The 27585-nt window shown below is 42.5% G+C and overlaps 2 protein-coding genes across 2 annotated transcripts in view; one reads left to right on the forward strand and one right to left on the reverse strand.

Moving 5' to 3' along the window:
* The window catches only part of cep290 (centrosomal protein 290), a 33410-nt gene extending 28888 nt beyond the window's left edge, over window positions 1-4522 (forward strand). Inside the window, exons 46-53 of the mRNA XM_071519502.1 lie at window positions 156-242; window positions 512-676; window positions 785-907; window positions 1137-1306; window positions 2163-2304; window positions 2642-2715; window positions 2943-3037; window positions 3804-4522. Coding sequence (XP_071375603.1) covers window positions 156-242; window positions 512-676; window positions 785-907; window positions 1137-1306; window positions 2163-2304; window positions 2642-2715; window positions 2943-3037; window positions 3804-4048 — 1101 coding nt within the window. The 3' untranslated portion in view covers window positions 4049-4522. The remainder of the gene's footprint in view (window positions 1-155; window positions 243-511; window positions 677-784; window positions 908-1136; window positions 1307-2162; window positions 2305-2641; window positions 2716-2942; window positions 3038-3803) is intronic.
* An 859-nt stretch (window positions 4523-5381) lies between these two features.
* Window positions 5382-27105, reverse strand: smc1b (structural maintenance of chromosomes 1B). Its single transcript, XM_071519503.1, has 25 exons — window positions 26997-27105; window positions 26353-26541; window positions 25316-25428; window positions 24470-24673; window positions 23370-23608; window positions 22283-22541; window positions 21564-21704; window positions 21310-21392; window positions 20922-21129; window positions 19826-20011; window positions 19235-19426; window positions 18272-18418; window positions 17647-17784; window positions 13697-13813; window positions 13022-13128; window positions 12482-12623; window positions 12179-12324; window positions 11827-11980; window positions 11060-11158; window positions 10590-10746; window positions 9615-9769; window positions 8277-8428; window positions 7285-7354; window positions 5958-6068; window positions 5382-5519 (listed from the first exon to the last, which is right to left on the reverse strand). The coding sequence occupies exons 1-25, from the start codon at window positions 27103-27105 to the stop codon at window positions 5382-5384; spliced, it is 3756 nt and encodes a 1251-aa protein (XP_071375604.1).
* Between the last annotated feature and the right edge of the window lie 480 nt (window positions 27106-27585).

The raw sequence follows: 27585 nt of genomic DNA on the forward strand, positions 1-27585 counted from the left end.
GCTTTCATTCAACAAAGAGAGGTATAAAAAGTATTATTTTCCTACTGGTTTTTTAATCACTATCATTGTTGATAAATCACAAATGCTTGAGATTAGCAAAAGGAAGCTGCTGTGTGAAGCGGTTTCAGCCTCTTGCTCTTTGTGTTTCTTGACAGGATCAAGTCGCACACCTGAAGGAGATGTGCAACGCGCTGAAAAAGGAGAACGCAGAGGCGGAGAAAAAGCTGGCCCATATACATGGAGTACGTTGAGTCACCCATGATCTTTATATACACTCAGGTTTATATGCTCAGAAATGACAAAATACAGACACTTGTGCAAAAAGATTTAGAGGTAAAAAAAACCCAAACCTAATGACCTTAAAAAAGCATCTCACCTAAAAAGAGACAAATACAAATGTCTAGGCAAGCAGAGAAACTGAATTGGATACCTGCAAATACACTGAGGGTGTCAGATTAAAATTTAATTCACTAACCAATTGTAAAATGATGTTTAATCTGTGGGTCACCAGGGCGGTCGCAGCGGCAAAACAGTCCCTGAACTGGAGAAGACCATTGGCTTGATGAAGAAGGTGGTGGAGAGGGTGCAGAGGGAAAATGAGACGCTGAAGAAATCCCAAGCACCTGCAGATCAGGAGCGGCTTGCTGCCTTGAAGCAAGAACATGAAAAGCTAAAGGTTAACCACATCACAAGCAAAGTCTTCTATAACTACTTTGTAACACAAGTGTATTAACTCTTATCTCTTACTGGCTCCACCTTCACTCATTGTCTTTTCTGTTTTAAGACCGACTATGAGAAACTGAAGAGTCAAACTGAGGCGGAGCTGAGTTCCAAACTTGAATCTAAAACGAAAGGAATGGAGAAAATTGTGATGGAGAATGAACGTCTACGAAAGGAGATAAAAAGGGTAATTGCACATATGATTGGTTAGTTCTACATCTGATGTAGCCAGATAGGAAGAATTTCATTACAATGCAGTTTCTGGGGAAAAAAATCAATCAATATTCAATTCATTAACTGAATATTGAAAGAATAAAGTACTAGCTTCAACTGATTTCTCATTTTGGAATGAAACTCTCCAGATGTACGTTTTGATCTCTTTTATCCCTCCTGGACGCTGTTTTCTGTTACGGCAGGAAATGGAGGCCGCAGAGAGGGTGAGGGTGACCAACACGAGCCTGGAGGTGACCAATGAGAAGCTCGAGGCGGAGCTGGAGGAAACCAAGCAGAGGCTTCGGGCGTCGATGTCCAGAAGCCTCCCAGAGGGAGCAGACAGCAAGACCTGGAAGGCTTCTGTGGTGACGAGGTCAGCAAACCGCTTCTAGCCCCGCCTTCAAGTGCCGATCTGCCACATTCTTGTTGCTCTTTTGATTTTGTCTCCATCTTTGGTGCTCAGCGCTCATTTCTGTGGTGTTTCTGCACTGCATTTCCCAGAGATCAGCTGTCAATCAAACAGTGTGGGCGGAGCTTGGATTTCCTGTCGATGCAGTTGGAGTTTCTCTTTTCTTTGTTCAGCCATGGTGGCTCTCGCTGCTCATGCTAACTACCCAGTTCTTCTTCTTCTGTTTATTACAAACAAACCGCTGTTGCACTGTAATGTAAAAAAAAATCACAGTTGCACTACCAGTCAAAAGTTTGGACACACCACATTTTTCTTTATTTTTACTATTTTCCATATTTTAGAATAATAGTAATGACTTCAATGAAAATCATACAAATGGAATTATGCAGTGACCAAAAACGTGTTAAACAAATCAAAACTATCTTATATTTCAGATTCTTTAAAGTAGCCACCCTTTGCCTTGATGGAAAGACAAAGGCTTTGGAAAGAAATTCATACATAGGCATCAACTTCACTATTTATATTTGTCTAAGAAACAAATTTCAAGCATTTAAACGTAAGCCTTTAGATCAAAATGGGTTTAAGAGAATGAAAAACATAGTACATTCAATCAGGTGTGTCCAGACTATTGACTGGTAGTGTCATGTCAGTGCCTTGCTCAAGGGAGAGCGTTACTCATTTACTTTCCCTACCCAGGTTTTGGTTCAGGGATTCAAAACCTCAACCTTCTGGCCACAAGCCCACGTCTCTAACCTCCAGGCTGCCGGTGCACTTTAAAGAGAGTGAGTCAGCGGTTTTCTTTCTTTCTTTCTTTCCGCAGAATGTTTGAGAACAAGATGAAGGAGCTGGAGGGGGAGCTCTCCCAGAAGACCTCCAGCCTCTCTGAGCTCAAGCAGCACCTGAAGCAGCTGAGCGAGAGGGAGGAGAGCGCTCAGAAAACCGCCCGGCAGCTTGAAGATCAGGTACAGGCTTCATCAACTGCTCTGTCACATTTCCTATAGTCTATAATCTACTGTATATACTGTATGTTTGACTGCTGGAGGCTCCTGAGGCTTTGTCACCTGTTAAATCAACTCTTTTTACATTATGAGTTTGATCTGTTATTCTGTTCTTGTTGTATTTGCCCATTTTACTCCTCTGTAACCTGTTTTTAATTCATGGCTGTCTTCTCATGTCTGGCATTTTTATTGTATAGCTGATCTGTACATTTTGTATATATTGTTTAATTCTGTCTAAAGCAGTTTTTAATAGCTTTGAAAAGTGCCATATTTTTATTTAATTTTTTTGTTGTTGTGCTAGGTGGAGTTGTTGAAAAGCTTTCCTCCTGGTGTAAGGACAGATGCAGGCCTCGGTAAGGAGTTCCAGGCACTGAGGTGTGTAAATCTCTGATAATATAACAATATATTGCATGATCTGAGGAGGAAATATTTTCTTCTTGTTGATAAATCACAGTGCCTTTCACAATGTTTCCAACGGCTCAGCCACCTGCCTGAGTGGCTGGTAGAGAAGAGAAACTAACCAAACAGCCAACAATTTGGCAAACGCCTGGATGGTGTAACCTTTTGACAAAATCTACATGATCCCTTTTTTTTATGTAAAGATTGGTCAACAGTGAGCTGGAGAGGGAGAAGCTGGAGCTGAAGCAAAGGCTCAGCGAGTACGGTGAGCGATACGGTGAGCCGTCCGCTCAGCAAGGTGAGACTCCCACCAGAGCTCTACTGCACTGGATGTTCATCCCACTACTATGATTGGAGAGCGGTTTGTGTGTTTGTGTGTCCCACCATGGAGGAGAGGAGAGGAGGAGTCAAGGAAAGGAGGAGAGGAGAGGAGAGAGGAGACAAGGAGAGGAGGAGAGGAGAGAGGAGACAAGGAGAGGAGAGGACAGGAGGAGAGGAAAGGAGAGGAGACAAGGAGAAGAGAGGAGAGGGGAGACAAGAAAGAAAGAGGAAAGGAGAGAAGAGGAGACAAGGAGAAGAGAGGAGAGGACAGGAGACAAGGAGAGGAGAGAGGAGAGGAAACAAGGAGAGGAGAGGAGGAGAGAGGAGAGGACAGGAGACAAGGAGAGGAGATGAGGAGAGGAGACAAGGAGAGGAGAGAGGAGAGGAAACAAGGAGAGGAGAGGAGGAGAGAGGAGAGGACAGGAGACAAGGAGAGGAGAGAGGAGAGGAAACAAGGTGAGGAATAGAGGAAAGAAGAGGAGAGGAGAAGAGAGGAGACAAGGAGAGGAGGTGCGGAGGAGAGGGAGAGAGGAGAGGAGACAAGGAGAAGAGAGGAGAGGACAGGAGACAAGGAGAGGAGAGAGGAGAGGAGACAAGGACAAGACAGGAGGAGAGGAGAAAACAAGGAGAGGAGAGGAGGAGAGGAAAGCAGAGAGGAGACAAGGAGAGGAGAGGTGGTTATAAATTCTAGTTTCTGTAATGAACCACTGTCATTACATGTGTTTCTCTTTCTGTGTTGCCAGGTTCCGGGAAGCTTAAGAACCTTCTGAAGGCAGCCGAAACGGAGAACGCATATTTGCAAACCGAGGTTAGAAGGTTGAAGAGAGAACTTGAGAACTTTGACCCGACGTTTTTCGAAGAGATCGAAGACTTGAAATTTAACTACAATCTAGAGGTTAAGAAAAACATTGTGCTGGAGGAGCAGCTGAAGAAGGTGTGTGATCGCTTCGGTGTGGCGGCCGACATTCCCAGTGTGTCGATCAGTTAACTCAGGGTTACTGTGCCTTTTAATGCAGTGGTGACTAAATTACACACAAATGGACTTCTATGTTGTTACTCTTTCAGATTTTCCATATTTTTCAGTTTAGATCTCTCAAGATCAAGGAAAATGTAATCCTTTAACACCGTAAGTTTGCATGGAGTCCCTTTCTAAACTTAAAAAAAAATCAAATGTTTAGTATTGATATAGGAACAACAACTTTGATTCAGCTTTCTCAGGCAATACAGGTTACATTACATTACATTCCCCTTTATCTTGAGCGCTAGTAACTCAAACTCTTTACTAACGTTACACAAACCTCCTAGGAAATTTTGGGGAAAGCGATGCGGCTCTGTAATGTGTGACAGTATGAATGTAACTGAGTCCTTAACGAATTTAACAGAGTTTCTTCTACAAGGCAGCTTTTTAAATTATTTTAGTACAGAGTTCTTGTTCTGGAGATGTAGCTCATATTATAGCACACTGTATGTATTATATGAGATTTTTTGTATATTTGAAGATTTCTCTTTCCTAAATAGTGCTTCGATATACAGGCCAATAAAGCAAGTTTCATATTGATTTATTGCTTTTTTTCCCCCTTTAATATCACAATGTGTCACTTTCACTCATTTTGGAATAAAAATCCCCACTGTCTTCAGATGCACTTGATCAGCAAGGTTTTCTAAAAAAAAAAAAAAACACCAAAACACAGCATCTTTGAAGGATCGCTTCAGCCCTGGAGATTTAAAAACATGAGTAACACTGAAGAGCAGAACTGCAATAAAAAAAACACTTCACAAAATGGCAACATTCATGAAGCTGGACTAACAAGGAACAACCTTGAGGAAAAACAAGGAGCACAACATTTTAGAAACACTAACTCCTGCATCAAGACAACCTGGGCGCTCACTGGGTGTTGTAACTGTATTTTCTCTCATGAATTACAAAATTCAAATGGGTCACATAGATCAGCGGGTTCTCAACCTGGGGATTGGGACCTCAAGAGGGTGGCAAGTTGATTTTGGGTGGTGGGTGGGGTTGTGAAAAAAAACCCCATTTCTGCCACACAAATGTACTGGCTTTTTTATGTTTACAATAAACTTTTCCTGGTGGAAAATTTTAATATTTGCAGTCTCTAGGCATCTTTCAATAATCTTGTAAAATGGCGTCAAAAGGGAACTAACGTGATAATCATTTGGTGCAAAAAAATCACCATTCTGCTTTTTTACATGAGGTTGCAAGTAGGCTTTACTTTATTTTGGGGGGTCAAGAGCCGAAAAGGTTGAGAACCGCTTATCAATGAGGTCAATGAGCACAACAGAGAGAGATGCAAATGAGGGCATCATGGTGCTGAATCCAGGCTGCCAGAGTCTTGTCTTCCCTCGTCTCCAGGCGCCTTCTCTGTCCCGCTGTCCTCTTCATCCAGAGGGAAGGGCCTCAGGTCCACGCTCAGCATGCGGCTGAACATGCACTCATTAAACTGGGAGGGATAAGAGAATATTGTATTGACTGTATCAAACCTCTTCCACCCTTCCTTTCCCGCCGACTGGATCATCATTACAAACGTGTTGCATGGCCAAGCTTTGCTCAAACCCACAGAACTTTATTTTAAATTCTAGTCAAGATCCCAAGGTTTCCAGAGTATGTTGAATATTGAATTACAGGGAAATGTGTATAAAATGATGCACAAGGTATTTAGTTTTTTTTCCATTTAATGTAACAAAAAATAAAAAATGGCATCTTAGGTTTGAATATTTCACTCAATATGTGTGCTATAGCTTCAGTGAAGTGTTGGAACGGGCAGATACAAAGCACTTGAAGCTACTTCAGGTGAAATTTAAGGGGAAAGTCAGGGTGCAAGGGGTTTAGAAAGGAAGAATACAGATGTATATTTTACTGTGTTTATTTTACTGTTTACCTCTGAGTAGACTCCCAGCAGAGCGTCGGCTCTGGAGAAGAACTCCTCCTTCAGGGAGATGACGATGATCTGCATGTTCTGCCTGGACTCCTCCCTGATGAAGCTGGTCACCTGGACGCCACACAAACCCTTCATTATTAGTCCAATCAAACAACATTTTATTATTATTATTAAACCTTTATTTAACCAGGTGAGTCTGTGAGTTTTTCCAGGGAGCCCTGGCCAAGATAGCAGCAATACAGAGTTTCGAACAACATACAAGCAAACATTAAACCACATAAAACAAAACATACAGTAGCAACTCAGACTCATATGCCTAAAAGACAGACAGGAGGAGACAGGTCTAGCTAAGGAAACAATTACAAATTCCAATTGAATTTGCCTCCAAACCCTTCACTACATTTTTGAATGCCCTAATCGGGATCAGCTCATCTAGCTGCAAATCTGTCTGCAAGTGGTTCCAGGCTGCAGGGGCGGAGAACATAAAGGCCTGTTTGCCAAATTCAGTGCGAACCTTAGGGACAGACAGTAAGAGGGTGTAATTAGAGCGCAAACAATAATTACTAGTTTTGAGTGAGATATACCCACAAAGATAAGAGGGGAGCAGACCAAGGATGGACTTATAAATAAATATGTACCAATGAGTGAGTCTGCGCAAGGCCAATGAAGGCCACTGAACTCTGGCATATAGGTTGCAATGGTGAGTGAGAGCTTTGCAGCATGGAGGCACTGGAGAGCTCCTGTTTAGACACATCCGCCCTGCTAATTTTTCCAGAAGTTGGTCCACAACTCTAATGGAAACTGAACAGATATAGAGCTGATTGGCCATTTGGTGTTGAGATAATCTGCTAAAATGCTTAAAAGTGTCTAGAATTTGAACAGACAGATCTCAAGTCCCATTTCAGGTCCAGTCATGAAAATGTTTCATCTCCTGATGTGATAATTTGCCCTGGAAGAAATGATTAACTTTTGGTGAAAATCCAACATGTGGAACTGGCATATCTTGACAATTGCATAGCGTTGGCAGAGGCATGCGCTCTGCTGAGTGCCATCTAGTTATTGTTTTTAGGACTTTTTTTATGAAGCTGCAGCTTTGGTGTCCATGACAAATCTCCCCTGCAGACACAATAAAGTTTATCTGATCTTATTATGAATCATCTCCCACAGAAAGAGTCCTCTGCAACAGTCTTCTGTACAGAAGCGCAGGGCTCAAAATTAACTTTTCCACTGTTGGCACTGGTGCTGCCAAACCTGATGCAGGTTTGACAGTGAGATGTCAGTTCATTCACACACTATAAAGAGAGAGTGCTGTTGCGAGGACTCTTGCCTTGCTGATGTTAGTGTTGTCCAGCGCTGCGTCGACCTCGTCCAAGACGAAGAAAGGAGCCGGGCGGAAGCTGAGGGAAATGACACAAACATCAGTCTGCCAAATGGCAAAGACACAGTGAGTTACATTACATTTAGATTTTAGCACATTCAGCTGACACTCCTATCCAGAGAGAATTACAGTGAATGCAACAGTAGAATAAGCTTTGATTCCTTGATAGTCAATATTACAAGCAACCGGCAGTCAGCACTACTTGTCTTTTGTCAAGTGATTCTGGGAAATGAAGACAGTCTGTCAGTGAAGATGCTTTGTTTATTCTACTTAAAGGACAATTCCAGTGTGATTTTTTGCTCATTTCTTGCATTTCCTTTATGGTTTCACATCACTGTAAATCATTTTCCACACTTTTATCATGTCATATTTGCTAATAATTTTTTTTTCCATTTAATTTTACGTACAATAGCTGGCGGAACCATCTTGTTTTGGTTTGTCTGTCGGCTTGACTGGGTTGTGATTGACAGAAGGCGGGTCCTAAGAGAACGCTTGAGAATTGGTTTGAAGTTTTATTTTGGAGAGGAAAACAGAAATCAGAAACAGAAAGCGTAAGTAAGACGCCCCCTGTCTCATCTTGTATTCCCGAATGTGCATTAATATGAAATGGTGACCTAAACTTGAATGAGCCAGAGAGATATGGCAAAACTGATTTTAAAATATCTTTAATCATGGCGCATACATGTAAAAACTGTCACAATTAACATTTATGGGATGGAAAATGATATCATGCTGGAATCCTCCTTTAATGTTTGGTATTATTACTCTCCATACCTTTGGCTCTTGTAATCACCTTCAGTATTCACTTTTTCTCACTCTTATCTGTATCTTGTTCTCTGCTTCTGTGATGACCCAATTTCCCAGTTTCATCTAATGTAATCTAATATAATCTAATGTAATCTAATCCACGTCTTGGGGCCTGACTGTGCGGCCGGTGTCACCTGTGGATGGCGAACACCAGGGCGAGGGCGGCGATGGCCTTTTCCCCTCCAGACAGATTGTCCATGGCCATGAAGCGTTTCCCCGGCGCCACGCAGTTGTAGTTGATGCCGCCCAGGTACGGCTCGTCTGGATTCTCTGCACTCAGGATGGCCTGGAGGGAGCGCACACACACACACACACACACACACACACACACACACACACACACACACACACACACACACACACACACACACACACACACACACACAGACAGCAGGACTGTTTTACTGAATCTTGTCATTTTATGCATCTTGTCATTCTGTTCTTGTTTGCCACCATGTTGTGTTCTTTGTAGAGGTCTGCAACCCGACCCGAACCCGACGGGACCCGAGACTGTATGTCGGGTATTGGCCGGGTCGGGCTTGGTTTTTAAATAGCCTAAATAATTCGGGCTGAGGTCGGGTTGGGCTCGGTTGTTTTCTTTTTCATGCGTGGGAAAAAAGCACAATGTTTTATGCTCCTCGCTTTCTCCTGAAGCTCTGCTCTCTCTCTCTCTCTCTCTCTCTCTCTCCGCTCTGTCACTGGTGCTGAAAGACGCACAGCGGCTACAGTACCAAAATGGGCTTTTTTAATTTTGTGTTGTTTTACTACTTCATTTTCTGTTTTACAAATGATAAGGGGAAAATCAAGTCCTTTATAAATGTTGTAGTATCTGCCGTTTCTGACCAGCAAAACGGAAAATGCCTTATATTTCCGTTTTTCATTTGTGGATTTTGATGTGGATTTTTTAATTTCTGTTTCTGAAAAGAAAATAGAATGACCAAAAAATATGACTTTTAAATAGGAACGTTTTGATTTCGGGTTTCTGGTTGGTTTTGGGCTTCAAATTTTGCATTACAGTCAGGCTTAGTTTCGGGTCGGGCCTGAACGTTGCAGGCTCGGGCTTTATTTCCAGGCCCGTGCAGACCTTTAGTTCTTTGGTCATTTTCGGCTGCCTTTAAACCAAGCATGTTTATAACCGTTCAGTCGAACTCTGGAGCGTTTAGGCTAGTCCTTGAGTTCTGCAAAGTGAGAACGACACCTTTCAAACTCGGTTGGCACCAAATAACCGCACTAAGATGCCTGAAAATATATCAGTCAGGGTGTAGAAATACATATACTCCCACTATTATTTTTAAGTTAAAACAATGTTAGCTTCGATGTAAGCTGTCCAGGAAGCTGGTCTTTGGAACAAAAATGTTTTAAGTCAGTCAAGTTAAGTTATGTCAAGTTATGTATAGATCACTTGATCACTAGATCACCCACAGAGAAACGTATGTGTGTGTGCGTGTGTCTTTGAGGTTGTGTTGCTTCACCTGGGCGCTGCTGTTCTTGCATATTCTTTTATAGATCTGGTCGATTACAACAGACACGTGCTCAAAGCACTGGCTGAACAGGTGGAAGCGCTGGGCCTTGACCTGCTCAAACTCCTGGTTGCACTTCCTGGCTGCTCTGGTGCTGGCATCGAAGGCTAGACATGGGAGAGGCAACACAGCTTGATCTTTTTTTAAGGACTTCAGTTACCATATTACACTCAATGTGATAACAACATCTACATTTGGTGGAAATCTCATTTTTCAATGAAACTCTTCATACTCAGTTTTTAATCCATGTTCATGTGTAATAAGTCATTACAACCAAACTACTTTTCAGCATATTATAAAACAGAGTCCAGTGCGCAGAACACAAATTCAGAAGTTACATGCTTTTTCCAAACCTTCATTTCTTGGCAGGATTTCAACTTGTTTTTGGTTTGGCGCCGAATTGTTTTATTTTGAACTTAACTTTGCCCCAAACCACCAGTTTCCAAAAATCCAACATGAACATACCCAAAGAATGGGAATATTTTAAACTAAACACAACCCCAATAACATGGTGCTTTGTTCGTTGTGCAAAGCTGAAATGACATAATGCAGTGACAAATACCATTCATGTATTTCTGAAAAGAGAAGATAAAAGCCTTAAAACGTGATGCACATGACAGCACAGCAGCAGGTCAGGTGCTATATATAGCAAGATAATGCTATTGCTATTTGATTTAATCCCAAATTGCTGTACTTCAATACACTGCTATTTATTTAATCATATGTATGCTGAAATATAGTTTGGTTACAATGACTGTTCCACTTAATACTTTATTCCCCTTGGAAATCTAGTAAAAAAATGTTAACATGAGTATTGTTCCATGAAAACCACCCTTTTTTACTTCATGTAATAACTAGTTTTTCGGAAATGGATATATCGCATTTTGGAAATGTAACTCTTCATAGATATGTTGAAAAACAACGTACCCTCCATCACTCCCTGGAACTTGTTCTTCACCTCCCTCATCTTCTCCAGGGCTTTGAGGTTGGGAGCGGTGGTGTGCTGCAGCACTCCCTCTGTGGAGGAGACCGACTCCCTCAGCCTCCCCAGCTGGGCCTCCATCTCCTCCTCCTCCTGCAGACGCTGCACACACACACACACACACACACACACATACACACACACAAACACACACACACACAAACCACAAACAGACACACACTACATGTAGTACATTGCTTATATCCCATGGTAGTAAACAGCATTGAGAGAAAATAAGGACGATGGTGAGGGAATTGAGTATATTTCCTGAATATCACAGTATTTTCTGTGGTATTGAATATTAATAATTGTTAACTAAGACCGACCTAACCGGTATTTTGACAGGACAGCATCGTGATATTAAATTTTGGATAATGCCCAAGCCTAGAATTGAGTGTTAAAGTGGAGGTCTCACCCTGAGCTCTGTCCCCAGACCAGAGTAGTCGATGACTAGCTGCGCCTCTCTCTCATAGATGTCCATGGTGGTTGAAGTGCTTTCTGACTCAACGTCCAGCTGCACAGACCAGAGGAATCAATCACTGAAGACTGACACCAAAGAGCCTTTCATTGTCTCTTTTAGTTTCCAAAAACTCTGTAGGTTTTCTAGGTCTTTGTTACTCTAATGGCATGGTTCGGTCCATGTAACGCTTACCAGTTCAATATTTTCATTATAAATGAACATTTGGAAAATCAGAAAATTGGGTACAATATTCTAAATTTTCAACTTTATGCCTCTCAGATAAATAGAAAATTGGGATTTTAGATTGTTTTTCAAATTTTCTGTTCTTCGTTATACGATCTGATAATTAGAAAATTGGAAAATTGGTGACAGGAGTGCAATTATATAAAATATCTGTCTTTCCGATTGTATAACAATAATCTGAAAATTATACAAACTATCTAAAATCCCAATTTTCTATTCATCTGAGGCAAAAAGTTGATATTTTAGAATATTGTACCCAATTTTCTGATTTTCCAAATGTTCATTTATAATGAGAATATTGAACTGATAAGCGTTACAAGGACCAGGTTCCTACACAATTTCCATTTCAAAATTCTACACTTTTTCCAGACTTTGATCACTTGACCTGAAAATTATCAAATTCATTCAGTCATTCAGTGGAGACAAAGAACAGTCAATTCTCAAAACAAAGTCTCACACATCCCTACAGTAAGCCCTACCTGCACCTCACTGATCTCATCCAGGCTCCCTGACAGCAGAGTGACAGGCAGATTCTGGATCTTGCAGGCCAGCAGCAAGTTGTGTCTGGCCATCCGTCTCTGCTCCATGGCCGTCTCCGCAGAGATCACCTCCCGCTGCAGCTTCACCAACTCTCTAGAAGAGACAGAGAGAGGAGGGGAGAAAACAGTTTACCATCTCAAAATTCTGTACTTTTTCCCAGTATTCATTTCATGCTTTTCGGACACTTTTTGAACAGTCCGTCACTGCGTTATGTCCCACTCCAACATCCTCTTTGAACAAATACGTTGAATCACAGAAGCAAGACACTGCTACTAGTAGTACTAGTATTACCTGTTGGTCTCCTGGAGGCTCCGGGTCTTCTGTTCCAGCTCAGCCTTGGCGTCGGCCACCTGGCTCTTCTTGAACAGCAGTTGGTTCTTCACCTCCAGTACTTTGTTCTGACTCTCCTCCACCACCAGCAGCAGCTTCTCCTCCTCCTGGGAGGGAGTGGAAACATTGGGCTGAAAAAGTCTGCCGTGGCCTAACGGTTAGTGAAAGGTCACAGGTTTGATTCCCACAATAGCCGATGTGAACCCCTACTCGCTGACTCATTCTAAGTCATTTTGGATGAGAGTGTCTGTCTGAGATGTTTACCTTTTTCTGCTCAGCCATGGCTTTCTCCTCCTTGACGATGGTCTCCTCTAGCTTCTGGAACTTCTTCTTCTGCTGCTCCAGCTGGTCTTGTTCGTACTCCAGCAGGGCGCTCAGGCGGGTGCGCTGGCTCTCAAACTCCAGCCTAGAGGGAGAGATGGGTATACCAAGAGAATACATGAGGGGGAAAGTTGACAGGAATTATGAACTTTGGGAATGTATGCAGTTGTAGTTCAGAGGAGTGTGTCAGGGTCCATATGTCAACTCATCAGTTAATGTGATTCAGATTTTACCCATCTGCTTCATGCAATTTTGAGTTCAACAAACACTGAAATGTAACCCCATTTCACAATAATGAATATTTATGTGAGTATGAGTATTGTCCAAGCAATGTCCTCGTGATATTACATATTAGTAGTACACCAAGCAGACCCAGCTGGCATTCCGAACTGCTCTTAACTCAGAAACCATCTTAGGCTGCACTACCATGTCACACATGTTAGACACAATGATGTGGTAGACACTGGTGCAAATTCTCTGTACCGTTTCTTGTCCACCTCTGCCTGGTGTTTCAGGTTCTCCTGCTCATACTCCCTGATGTTGTCCACACCGATCTCAGCGCAGAAGTCAGCAAACACCAGATCCTCCATCTGAACACATAGAGCATCAACACGACTGCTGACATGTAGAAATAACATTTGGGAAATTGCTACCAGCCACTAGACAAACCTTAATAAAGCATTTGGCTGTGGCTAATAAGTTTATCTGCTCTACCAGCCACTTCGGCAGGTCAGCCTTCATCTAGAGGTTCTTTTACATTTGAAAAATCATATTTGGCTGATGAATTTCGGAGTCCATCAGCCACTGTGGTCATCAGGATGCCTCAATAAATGCCTTTTGTGTTATCCCTACTGTAGGCCAGTCTGGTTTTACCATGTGACACCCTAAAAAAGACGTGTGACTCCCCCTCCCAACATGTGACTCCCTGATGTTGGTGCTCATGCACAGAATGGTTAACTGTGACGCCAACCAGTGACCAACCATTTATCTGATTTCAAGGTATTTACCTTTACTGATAATGGAGGTAATGTAGAGGCTGGAAAAAAAGTTCATTATTTCGTAAAAAGAATCATTGTGTCTAATTTATTGCAAAATTAAATTAATTGTGCTTGGGATTGAACCCAGATTGAATGTGCTGAAACGTGCTGACAGATGTACCTGGTCGATCTTGTCTCTGGTCTTCTTCATCTGGGCCTCCCTCACCTCCACACTCTCCTGCTGCATCTGGATCTGAGACTCCAGGTTTGATAATTCACTCTCCATACGAGAGATTTCCTGCAGACATTTAGAAACACATGACAAGACATATAGACGATAAAGAATGCTGTGTGTCAGGGTTTTGACTTTTGCCCTGTCTAGATTTTGTATTTCTTTGTATGTTTTCCCTGTCTAGTTCTCTTAGTTCTACCTTGTTTTCTGTCTGCCCCAGCTGTGTCTCATTTGTAATCACCCCATGTGTACATTAGTCTTGTTTCCCCAGTCAGTCTTTGTCGGTTCATTGTTCTGTTACTTGTGTCTGTTTGTGTGAAGAGTTCTTGTTTTGGTTTCCTGTGTCACCTATTGTATGTTCAGTAAACACCCAGTCTTGGGGTTTTCATCATCACCTGCCTCGCTGTCCTGCGTTTGGGTCCTCACCACACCTACCCATGACAGAATGAACCGACCAGCCTGGACCCAGCGGACAGCACCCAGCTACCACACAGCCTGCCTTCACCTGGTGAGCCCCACTTGTCTGCCTGACCAGCGCACTCAAGCTCCAACCCTCTCGTGTCCCGGCAGTGGAAGAAAGCTCCGGGGGTTTCAGCCCCTTTCCCTGCCCGCTTCTCTGTATCCCCAGCGCTCTCAAGTCTACCCATTTGTCCCGGCAGTGGAAGAAAGCTCCGGGGGGTATCAGCCCCTTTCCCTGCCTGCTTGTCTGTCTCCCTGCGCTCTCAAGCCTACCCTCTCGTCCCGGCAGTGGAAGAAAGCTCCGGGGGGTTTCAGCCCCTTTCCCTGCCCACTTCTGTCTCCCCAGCGCCCCTCTCAAGTCCCCCTTCCTCATGGACCTTGTGGGACGTCAAGAGCCGTCCCTAGAGGGGGGATACTGTCAGGGTTTTGACTTTTGCCCTGTCTAGATTTTGTATTTCTTTGTATGTTTTCCCTGTCTAGTTCTCTTAGTTCTACGTGTACCTTGTTTTCTGTCTGCCCCAGCTGTGTCTCAATTGTAATCACCCCATGTGTACATTAGTCTTGTTTCCCCAGTCAGTCTTTGGGTGCATTCCATTTGGTAACGATTTCTCCTCGTCTCCTCGCCTCACGTCTCTGCCGCGACTCCTCGGTCAAAGGTCACCGAGGAAACAAGAAGATGCGAGGAGTCGAGTGAACCTGGCTTGTCAATTGGAACATCCTCACACAGCCATATTGAACTGACGTGTGAAGCGTTGCGTTGAGGCTCCTCCCACACAGGATGACAGCTGTCTAAATTATTCTAAGGCTCATGTTTTATCCACATAAAAACGTTTAACAAAGTTCAGATTAATGTTTAATTCATCTAAATTATGCCAGCCTCTAGTGAGCCTTGTCTACCTCATGAAGGTAGAACACTTCAAAAAAATCCCTAATGCCTAAAAAGTGTTTCTGTTTCTGTTTTTATTCAGTTTTTTTTGTTATTCTGTCTGCTGTATGCTACATTTTAATTTTGTGCAGCACTGATAAGAAAGGTGCAATACAAATTGTCCAACTTTTATCCTTTATGCAACTTGGATTAGACAACGATCATGTGGGCTGTTTGACACTTACTGGCAATGAACCAAAGTGCTTTCTTTTTATTCCTAAATAAATAAATACAATTCCCAAATAACCATAGATCTAGCTGTAAGAGCAAAATATGCTGTTAATGTTTAGTAAGAATTTATTCTCCAGAAGAGAAATTCCATGGCAACACACACAAACACAATTCATAAGCATGATGAACACTGAATGAGAGACACATCAAACAAACGCAGCAAACCAACTGGTGATCCAGAGAAGACACAGAAGTGATTCCAGCAGTGATTCTGGCCTTTATGATGAAAATATGTCCTGTCATGGCAACGGTCATTGCCAAGGTTATGAATATGGTGAGAATGGAAACAGAGGTAGGCTACGCCTAAAAGGCAGAGAAATTTTTATTTATTTTTTTTACATTAAAAAAATAAAATAAAACTGTCTCTAATATAGTTGAAAATCGCTCCGTCTGCTGCTCAGCCCGTGCGTCCTCGGTCACTTCCCGGAGAAACCCCAGCAGCGCTCCCTCTCCTCTTCGCCTCTTGGCTGCCGGGGGAACCGAGGAAGCCGCGGAGGTCACACATGGGAGCGGGCAGCAGCATCTGATGGCCCCGGTTGCTCATCAGGGGGACTGGGATCGGGGCTGGATGGGGAGCGCACAGCGGCTGACTCCGGCTGCTGGTCCACACGAGTCTATTAAAGCGGGAGGGAGCGCCGATGGCCTCCCGCCGGTAGTCTCATGCATGAGGGAGAACCGGGGCCAGCTGCAGCCGTTTGCTCCCCATCCTCAGACCCAGAGCCCGGTGCTGCTGACTTGAGGTCCTATTAGAAAGAGACGCGCATGGTAAAAGAGTCGCATGTGTGCATTAATAGGCTATTTCTATATGTCCTAATGAACGGATTTCATTCAGGCTTATTGGATCATGGAATGTCATTCATATTAATGATAAATCCTATAAAATAACTCCATATAAAATTCACGTTACTTGCCCCCACTCACCCTCTCTATGCGCTGGAGGATCAGCTGGCGCGTCTTCTCTGTCCCTATAATCACATTCAAGCCTTAAGATCATTTCCTGATGCCTATTTGGGAAAAGTTTGACATCCTACAACTACAACAGATCTGTCAGTATATGAACCTTTAACGTATAACCCTTCATTAACAAATGTTCGGCTAACATTTAAAACCTCTGCTATTTCTGTTTGAAGAATATATAACAAGTTGGGGCTACTTACACCTGTGGATTTTTTTTTCTGCCAGTGTCCGCACGTTTTCTGATGGTATGGAGGCGGGCTTATATCTGCACGTGCCAATGGTTAATTGCCTTCACTCATTATTTCCGCATCGAGGACACACCTGAGTATCCTCCGACCACGCCTTATTGGAGGACGGAGGCGAGGAGACTTGAAGGATCCTTCATGCGTCTTTTAACCAATTGGAACATCCTTAATGATGGCGGCTCATTTTTGGATGCCGGGTCAGCGAGGAGACGAGGTCGCGAGGACGGAGGAGGAGACACAAGACAATGCACCCGAGGAGACATGAAGGATCCTCCATGCGTTTTTTGACCAATTGGAATGTCCTTCATGATGGCGCCTCATTTTTGGATGCCGAGTCACAGAGGAGACGAGGCCGCGAGGACGGAGGAGAGGACGCATTTTGGCCAAATGGAATGCACCCTTTGTCGGTTCATTGTTCTGTTACTTGTGTCTGTTTGTGTGAAGAGTTCTTGTTTTGGTTTCCTGTGTCACCTGTTGTATGTTCAGTAAACACCCAGTCTTGGGGTTTTCATCATCACCTGCCTCGCTGTCCTGTGTTTGGGTCCTCACCACACCTACCCGTGACAGCTGTGTGTGTGTAATCACAATCACGTCATCACCAAATATGATAAATGTATAAAAATTACTGACATGCATATTGGGAAAAAAAGTGCTCCATGAAATTCATCAAGAAATGTCTAAAAAACATAAGAGATTCTGTCCTCAAAAAATGAAATGCGTTATAAGCAAATACCTTAAGATGCCAGCAGGTAGTGTGGGACAGTGTGTGTCATTCTTTTTTCTTTTTTAAATAGTGGATATCTTATTTTTGAAACAAAACTCTTCAAATATACATTCAGCATTCAATCACAGACACACACGGCTAAAGAATATTGAAAGGACAGATGAAGAGTGATAAGTGTAGTCTACTGTTCATAGTTAGTAAGAAACTGTTAGTTGCCAATATGTCTCCATGACAGTCCCTGTACATCTATTGTACTTTATGATGAAAGTGATTCTGGTTTACACACATGAACCAACTGAATGAACACTTTCTCAGCTATAATGCTGCATTAGGTGGAATCCAGTTTCTGTGGTCCTACCGCCTGGCAGTTGCAGATGTTCTTCTTGCGGATGTTTTCCAGCTCGGTGTTGGAGTATTTGAGGCGGGACTGAGCGCCTTGAGCCTGAGCCTGGATCTGTTTCAGCTCCGACTCCTTCCGTCTCAGCTTCATCAGACCCTGTCACGGGATCATAACACAATGTTACTGGTTACTGTGTAGAAACTATTATGCACTCTTAAAAAAAATATATTTTCAGCCCACCTGTGTGTCTAGTTCGAGACAGTCTTACTTTCATCAAGTTCAATTTTTAAGACCTTTTTGATGCCAGGTAGAAAGATATATAAGACCATTTTCACAACTGAAAATATACGTGAAATTTAAAACAATTGTAGACCAGAATCTAGGTCTGTGTGACTGATTTCTCATCAGAAAAATAGAGCAATAAGAATCCACAAACATTTTAAGACCTTGCAAAGTGGATTCAAGTACTTTTTTTTAAAGATTTATTTTAGGATTTTTTCAGGACCAGCACAACCCCTGAGATAATCGACTATAATTTGGAGGTGCTACTCTCTTATACAAATCTAGTTGGCTGGTAATCTAGTTGGCTGGTCCTAAGGAGACCTGGGACCCAGGTCTCCTTAGGACACGTGTGTTGACTTACGCGCAACTCAGCCATCAGCTGGTCCTTGCGTTCCTTCAGCCGTTTCATGTCCTTCTCGTCCCAGCAGCGGGCTTTGGTCCGCAGGTCACTGGAGCCTCCAGAAATCACCCCTGACTTGGCAAACAAGGTCCCGTCCAGAGCCACTGTCTACGGGGAAAACATCTGATCACGTGTCTGCCATGGTAGTGCAAGATGGTGATGAGCAAAAGTTACTACTCCCTACCTACCAGAGTGGTAGGTGGGGAGGTGAGCTAGGTCTTGGTCTATAAGATTTTATGAGCATTATAATGTCTCTACTTGGTCTGATGATATTCTCATATATTCATTTTTATCCAACATGCAACATGATTTGTCAGTCACTGAGTGCAAGCGATTTTGCCCAGCACAAGAAAACCTTGTTTAGGAAGCTGTTTGAAAAACTTTTGCCTCTAAATACATCTATCCTCTTGCAGTATGAATATTGCAGTAGTCCATATTGCAATTTCATTTTGTTTTTGTTAACTCTGTGCTACAACTAATAAAATAGCAACTTTAACTGTACGACCACAAACTGAAACTATTTTTGTAACAGTTTATGTGCAAAATACAGCTAGGTTGATAAACAGCAAAAGATGCCTAAATGACAAACGTACAAAATACAAATAGGTCCAGGCTAGTTGTACTTTGTACATCTACTGTTACCAACTATGCCAATGTTGCTACAGTGGAAAAATTCTTTGGCCATTGGTGTACCTGCTCACTGTCAGAAAAGAGTTGTACCTTTTGTTGCTGGAGCTGTACCTTAATTTTGTACCTTTTTTTTCTGACAGTGTAGTGTGTTTATGTTTAGTCTACTGTCATACAGTATGTCTTATCTACACTATGTGAGGTCCTGTAGGTCCTGTATGTTTTGTGTGTCAGTCCTGTGTTGTATGCAGTGTTGTATGTAATGCGTCAGCGCTGATGAACCAAGGCCAGGCTCACCTTGATGCGGTTCGACCCATCGAAGGCCACGCTCCTGGCCTCTTTGATGGTCTCACACACCATGGCGTTGCCACAGACAAACTGCACCACCTTCCTCAGCTGGGAGGCAGCTGTTGAAGAGTTACACTGCACCACATCCACCACCATCTTGGCTCCTCGCACTTCTCTCAGCCGCTCGTTCAGAGGACTCACCTAGACACAGTAGGGATGGGATTAGTGATACTGAGTGTGTGTGTGTGTGTGTGTGTGCGTGCAAGAGTGTACATATGTGTGTGTTAGAGCAATAGAGAAACAGACAGATTTACAAGTTCTGTGTATTGCATTTTAAAAAGAAAGTTTTTAAATTGTTTAAAGCAGTGGTTTTAAACCTTTTCAGCTTTCAACCACCCAAAAATGAAGTGATGTCAAGCATTAATGCATACAATGATAAACACCAAAGATGTTTTTTTTCACCCCATTTTCAGGATAGTGCTGCAAATAATCATGCTATATTTGAGCCCACAGCAAAGGTGAATGTGAATGTGTAGTTAGTGTAGTTGTTGTAGCTACGTCTCAAGGCTTCTCTTGCCTTGAAAGCTTGTTTCAACTTACATCCAGGTAGTCGATGGGCAGGAAGGTCTCAGGCTCAGCTCGCTCTTCCTTGATGAAGTGGATACAGTCACGGGCCACCTTCTCCGAGGCCACCACAATGGCGTTCATGTAGCGGCCAAACACCTTGGTGACAGCCAGCTGGTACTTCTTATGGATGGGGCTGCACAGGTCCACCAGACGGCCATACTGGGACAGGCAACACAGAGAAATGTTTGAAAAAATAGCTCCAGAATCCACAGATGACGAGGTGAAAGATATCAGATCAGTGAAGTATGGGTACACGATATCGACAAATAATTCATTGGTTGACAGTCAGAATTTTTTGGCTGCATATTGCTTTTCTAGTATGAATTACAATAGATGTGGACGCAGCCTTTTATATGTTATTTCTTTTTCAGCAACTAGTAACTTCCAAAAAAAAATTCTGAAATTTGATGTTTGAATAAATTTAAAAATTCCTCTGACATGTAGCTTTATCTGTAGGCAAGCGATTCTGAGCAGCACCAGAATACCTTGTTATGGAAATTCTAAGTTCTCCCTTTAAGAAAAAAATTGTAGCCTCTGGTGGTTTAGAAATTTCAGTGGTCAAAATTGTGACACAGACAGCAAGAGGGAAGGAGAGAGAAGAGTTAGTGAGAGGAGGGACACAGAGATTAGATAGACAGACAAACAGATAATTAGAGAGAGAAAGAGAGAGAGAGAGAGAGAGAGAGAGAGAGTAGGAGAGGAGAAACAGTGGCATGAACCAACTGGATGAACCAAAAGAGCCAAAGAGCTATTAATTTTACAATCGAAAAGAAGCTCTGACGGACGAATGATTACCAGCCAAATATTAGAGCTGAACAATTAATCGAAAAAAAAAAAAAAATCAAAATCGCAATATGAACTTCTGCAATTTCCAAATCACAGAGGTTGTAATTAATTGCTTAAGAGAAAGTCTTTAAACAATTTTAATGAAAAGTGGAAAACCTGTGATGACAGAAATTGCACTTAATTCTGTCAAATAATCGCAATTAGTTTTTTTGTCAATATTGTTCAGCCCTACCAAAGATGGTATCCCTGGTATCCCTACTCACTGCCCAAGTCTGTCTCTCACCAGAGTTTCGGGGTAGAGTCTGTGGAGCCTCTCCAGCACCTCTTTCCGCTGTTGGTGGCGTCGGCTTTCCTGGCTGTCCAGGCGGGCGTTACCCAGCTCCTCCAGTACCTGGCCCAGCTCCTGGTTCACCTCCTCACTGCGCTGGCGGCCCTGCTGCAGCTCCCCACTCAGGCTCTCTTCCCGCTGATGGTACTCCTCAAGGGACGCCCTGAGACATACAGTTAAGTATTCAACACTAGGTATCTAGGAAAATAAGTGGGATTTTTATTTCAGCCGTGATTGTGCAGCCCAGTAATGAGACATCCAAAAGCAGGGCAGCATACAAGCAGGATAGAGTTAAAACTACTGAGGTCCCAGAGGGTGTGTATAAGGTAAACAGGTGTCTTACTTGCAGGTGTTGGTGTACTCTTCCAGTTTCTCTGCTCTGCAAGTCAAGTCCTCCAGCTGACTCTGGTTGTTCCTGATGCCAGCCTATGCCCACAACACATTAGACAAGGTTACACAAAGTTCCAAGTGGGGTTTTATTAAGGCTATACTGATCCCACATTTATTAATGTGAAAAGTGGACTACTTTATCTTCCTGTAATTTTTCTTTTTGTGTTTATTAACTTGGAAAAATGTCTTTTTTGCTGATAACAGTACCTCCACTTCCTTCTTCCTGCGCTGGTCGAAGGCCATCTTCTCGCGGTCGGCCCTCACCTCCCAGTGCAGCTTCTCAGCCTGCTGGCTGAGGACGGCACCCTGCTTCCTGGCCTGCTCCTTCAGCTCATTGTACTGCTCCAGCTGCCGCAGAAGTACACACACAAACACACACACACAGAGTATGTCTGACTTTTTCGCTAACTTATCCCTGGTGCTTTCAAGGTATCTGCAAGCCAAATTTAAGACTTTTTAAGACCTTTGTTATAAGCTGGCAAAACCAGCCTGTTTGCGACTGAACTGAAAGTTTTGAGCAGTATAGGAAATAGAACAACAAGAAATGAAATGTTTAATATGACCAAATGGAGGTGCACGTATTGCAATACAATATAATTTTATAGATACGATCAAAATTAAACTTAATTGAAAACAAACCTGCACAACATGGTGAAAAAAGTAAGCCCTCTAATTACTGTATTTTATTATTTTTATACTTTTTTTCAGATTTTAAATTTAGATAATGAACACTTTTTCAGACTCTTTAAGGTCCCACAGATATCCTAGGTTTGTATGATAATGTTAAATACTACATGACAGAAACACATGGTTGCCCTGGCCTCCTATCTGCCAGTAGCTCTATTTTACATCATGTTAAATGACTTTGGGTTTTATTACTAGGGGAGAGTGGCAAAGCAGATAAGCATGTCTTTCCAGCCCCCCACCTGCTCCTCCTCCAGCTGGATGTCTCCCCCCCGGGAGGCCCCCTCCTCCTGGACCTGCCTCTCGTAGCTCCTCCAGGCCCTCTCCAGCTCAGCGATCTCCCGCCTGCTCTCTGCCAGCTCCTCCTCCTTCATGGCCCTCAGCTTCCGGCCCTTCTGCAGGGCGGCGCGGACCTCCTCAGCCTTCTTCATGTGATGGGAGGTGTTTACCTTGACCTTGATGTACTGGGGCCGACGCAGGGACAGGATCTGCTCCTGGGCGCTGGGCGACAGAGTGGGAGGAGGCCTGGGTTAAGTCTATGGTTGATTCCTACTGTATACATTTTCAGGGGTAAAAGACTTCATGCAGCTTAAGTGGAGTTAACTTTGTTTTATTACTTGTTTTTATAATTACTCAAGACAAACGTTGCTGTGTTACTTTTGTCTCAGAACATTTGGCATAATGCCCTACTTGAGAGAACAAAATACAAGATCAAGTGAAAAAACGCAAATAATGGGAGTCAACGTCACAGAACAAAAACAAAATAGTCACCACTGACTGTATTTACCACTTTATTGGGTTGTTCAAGCGCACTCTGCCCATAATTACAATATTTCCGACAGCACTTGAAGGCAGCATGTGCTTACTACTGTAGTGATGGTTAACAGGCGGGGCAACTTCTGTTGTCACGGAGCTGCGCTAGCCAACTCACTGTGCGTTAAATGGACTTTCAAACTTCACCGGTGTTTCCACACTGACATGAGGGTGAGTATGTACTGTAGGTGACCTGCAACTACTGGAGAAGCATCCAGGTGTTCAAACAGCTTGATGACCGATAAGAGGAATCGTTACTGCAGTCGCTTCTCGATTCCGGTGAATTATGTAATTTGGAACCGGGACTAAATTGGAACTGGTTCTCGATACCCAATCCTAGTTAAGTCTAAGTCAAGCCATGTCAGACTTACTGGCACCTAGCACCTATGTATTTACCTGATATACCTGTTCCATTAGAACCAAATTGGAGCCCTCTGAAAAGAAAGCTAGTTTCTTACCCTGCTTACAGTACTCTCTCTCTCTTTCTCTCTCTCTCTCACACACACACACACACACCGGATCTCCTTCTCGATGTGCTGCAGCTCTCTGGTGAGGCGTCCGTGCTCCTTCTTGTGGGCTTTAACTGTCTGTTCCCACTCCTCCAGGTTGCTGTTCTTAGCAGCTGCAGCCTGCTGCTTCTCCTTCAGGATGTCACTGAGGCCGCTGATGCTCTTCTCGTTGTGGTAAAGCTCAAACAGACTCAGCTGCAGACGGCTCTGGTTCAGGTCGTCCACCAGCGCCTGGTACTTCTGGGCCTGAGGTGGGGGATCGGGGAGGGAGAAGGTGGACGGAGGGGAAAGGTCAGGTGGACTGTGGCACTATTGCACTATTACTCTCCCTAGGTTTTACTTGTAGTATTTTTAATTTGTATGTACCATGACTGCAGACAATGATCATCTAGCATGTTGATGACTGTGCTATAACTTGTCTTGTGATTGTCCTATATGTCTTGTCTGTCCACTGCACAAACTAAGTTAGTGGAAGTATTTTTTTTCAGAGCCTGGCTTCAAGCCATCCTGTCAGCAAGCATCCACCCTGCTGTAGTGTCCTTGAGCAAGACACTGAACCCCTACTAGCTTCAGCGGTGCTGCTCTGTAGCTGAGCCTGACCTCTTACAGTGGTAGAAACAGTCGTAGCAGCAGCAGTAGTGATAGTAGTAGCATTGTTTTGTTTATCTGTATTTGTCTGTTTTTATCTGTTTATTCATTAGGATCCCCATTAGCTGACAGTTAGCCCAGTGATACAATAATAGGTGCAAAAAAACAAAGACTATAGTCACATCAACCTGTCTGCAGATAGCCCATCAGCTCTTTCTTAAGAGTAACCTGGTGGGTAGAGGAAATCTCAGATGGCAAATTATTCTGTAGAGAAGTAAACTGTCCACCAGGGTGGGAAATTAACATGTGTCACCAGCCAAATGCTGGTTAATTTGTCTGTAGCTGGTAAACCTGTGTACTCTATCAGTCACTATGGCGTTGTAACCTGTAGGTCCTGTTTTATTCTAAAAATCTAGTTGGCTGGTGAAATAGTTAAAGCGTCTGGTGAATTTTAGGATGTACAAGCCACTGCAGCAGGGTGGACTAAAAGGTTACTTTCCTACTATTGTCCCATATTACCTCTATTTTTTCCTGGGACACCTGCTTCTTCTCGACAGTGGCCGATTTCTTCTTATTGAAGTGAAACTGGGTGTCCTCTTTGGCCTTCTGCAGTGCCTCCTCTTTCTTCTTGTAGTCTTCAGCATACTCCCTGGACTGACTGATGCGCTCAAACATCTTGGTCCTCTCTTTTGGGTCCTTCATAGCAATGGACTCCACTGCCCCCTGTTGGGGAGGACGATGAGAAATAAAAATCACCAGGCACTTATTAACTCTAACTTAGCTGTAAGAGCATCACTACTACCAGCCATTTTAGTACACATTGTACTTGTGGATGTTTCTAAAATACCACTCACATTAAGACAGTGGTTGTTCAAAACAGGGACAGCAGCAGGTAACATGACATTGTAACATGTTGCTGTTTTGTCCCTGATGTAATTTTGTATGTCTCCTTTTTACATTGTTATTCTCATTACTCATTACGCACTATATAAATAAAGTTTATTAAGTTATTAATTGGACGTTGACGATGTAGAGTGTATGTTCTACAGCCTATTGTATGTGTCAGTATAATTTTTTTTATAGTTTTCGTATCAAGTGTGTTGTGTTTGTGTTACATGTTGTGTCACAGTGTGTCCTTTCTATTCATTTAGCTACAATGGCCCCCACAGCATGAAAACTGCCCAGGCAGCTACAAAAATGTAAATACAAGGGACATATTATATCTTATTATTTTCTTCAGGAAAATTGTGTTACTATGTAGGCTATGTTTTCATTTGTGTCTGCACCAATGCCACCAAGACACAATCCTGTACATATATAATAACTGATACTGATTGGTGATAGTACAGACCCTTTACTGTTTACCTGGAAAACCAGACAGTTTCTAGCCTTGGTCACAATGCCAATCTTCTGCAGCTCCTCCATGTATTTGGCGAAAGTAACATGAATGCCATTGATGCGATACTCAGAGGAGTCACCTGAAAAATATAATTTTGTTCTTCCATCAAAAGGCAGAATATGATAATTTTATGGTTGCAACAAATAGACAGAACTTCTATTATCTGAAGTCTCACAGCAAGTGGAATTAAGTATTTGTGCTGCAATTTTCAGAAGCAGGTCTGTGTGATACTACATAGCAAGTCCCTTGTCATGTCAAGCTCAATGTCTTGTCTGCACCTCATACCTATTATCCCCAAAGAAGAAGAGTTTGCAGAGAAAATTTAACTTAGTGACGGGATGGATGGCTATACTATTAAACTATAGTGTTGGGGAGTCATTTCATTACATGTAATTCCAACAGTATTATAACTACATATTCAATAGCATAGTAGTAGCTGAGCTAAATTGAAATTTGGATAGTGTTTTGAGGAGTTTATCATTTTTTGTCATTTTGAGACATAGGTAACTGCTGTCTGCTGCAATTACCAACCATTTTTGGATATTATAAAATTATAATTCAAATGTTACAAAGACCATTTTATTTATTTAAGTTTACAAACACCATAAAGTTCACATTCCTCACACTTTTTTCCGTTAACAACCCAAACTGTGTTGCTTGGTTTGGGTTTAGGTCCAGACTGTAGTCTTTTTAGTAATAATACAGGAGTGATGGATATTGCACAATGTTAACATGACTTGTACCTGTTCCTGTGACATCCCAAATATGGTTATTTGGGTTGTGTTTATGTCCATCATTGTAGACAAAGTAGCTTGAACTGCTTTTTCTAGCTTCAGTTAAGAAATCTAATATATTTCTCTTGTGGATAACTTTGCTGTAGTTCATCTTCTTCCAAGTAACTGGTAGCTTGTAAAACTATCCTTTCAAAGTAGACACCCCAACACTGAAACTGTAGTCTAATGTCTACATAATAGGGAATTTAAATTAGATATCTTAAACTCACCCGAGATGCTCCGACAGAAGACCACCTCCTCGCCGTTGTCGTCGCAGTACCGCATGGCGACGCTGGCCTTGTCGGACAGCGGCCTCCCGATGTGGGCTCCGTGGATCAGGTCCCGGGTGTGCTTCACCCGGAGAGAGGCGGCCCGCTCCCCCATGGCGAAGCTCAGGGCGTCCATGACATTGGACTTGCCTAGTTTTATTTCCAAATGTTCAACAAACGTTTGAATTACTGTTTTGGTATGTGTTCAGGGTGGAGAATTAAGGTAATAAGTTGGCCACTATCCAAGTGGCTGTGGCTGGTAACCTACACTGAAGGTTTAGCGTTACCTACTCTGCATTGGTAACCGGCCACCACATGACAAAATAAAATAAAATAAAAAAACAAACGATTTATTATTTTACTCCGGCAGTTTATTCCGTGAGTTGTTTGCAGTGACGGGCTCGTTGGAAAGTAAAAGTATCTAGTCAGACAGGGGTAGCAAACGGTGTCCGATAATGGACCTAGACACATCGTTAAACTGGCTAACTGTACGTTAGCTTAGTTCACTACTAGGCTACGTTGGCCAGTCAAGCTAACATTGACAACTAAGTAAGCTAGGTTAGCTAACTTGCTAGAACAGCAAGATATAAAGTGTTTACACTTACCAGAGCCATTCGTGCCGATAATACAACTGAATTTCATGAACGGACCGATAACTTGCTTCCCTCGCCATGACTTAAAGTTTTCAATATCAATTTGTTTCAGATAACCCATTTTATCTGCCTTTCACTGCCAAGCAGCATGCAGCTAGGTTTTGTTTCAGAGGCAAAATTGTCATCTATGGAGTAAAGGCGGGAAACCTGCAAAATTATTTTTTTTCCCTTGTAAAAAAAAAAAAAAAAAAAGAGAATACATTTCACATTTAGCAGAATTGTTCTACAGGTGTGTTTCAATATACCCTAACTGGAAAAAAAAATCATATAAATGATATTAATTTGAAAATGTATTTTGGACACAGGACATATTTTCTTCCAATAAGATTTTTCTTTTGCCCTGTGTATTTTTATTATCCTAATATCTTCTTTAAGTAGGCTACATTAAAATATATTTTGTTTTCATATGGTTTGTTCCTATTTTTAGGATAAAATCAAACTCCCAAAACATTTTTGGACTATATTCAAAGTGGCTACTTTATTTTAATCTGGTTTGAGCTGAACTGAAAGAGTTATGAAACTATTTCCCAACAAAAATATA

The sequence above is a fragment of the Centroberyx affinis genome, unplaced genomic scaffold (assembly GCF_046629955.1).
Source record: "Centroberyx affinis isolate AG114_WGS23_722 - 3 ecotype Tasmania unplaced genomic scaffold, CSIRO-AGI_Caff_v1 ptg000711l_1, whole genome shotgun sequence".
Lineage (NCBI taxonomy): Eukaryota > Metazoa > Chordata > Actinopteri > Beryciformes > Berycidae > Centroberyx > Centroberyx affinis.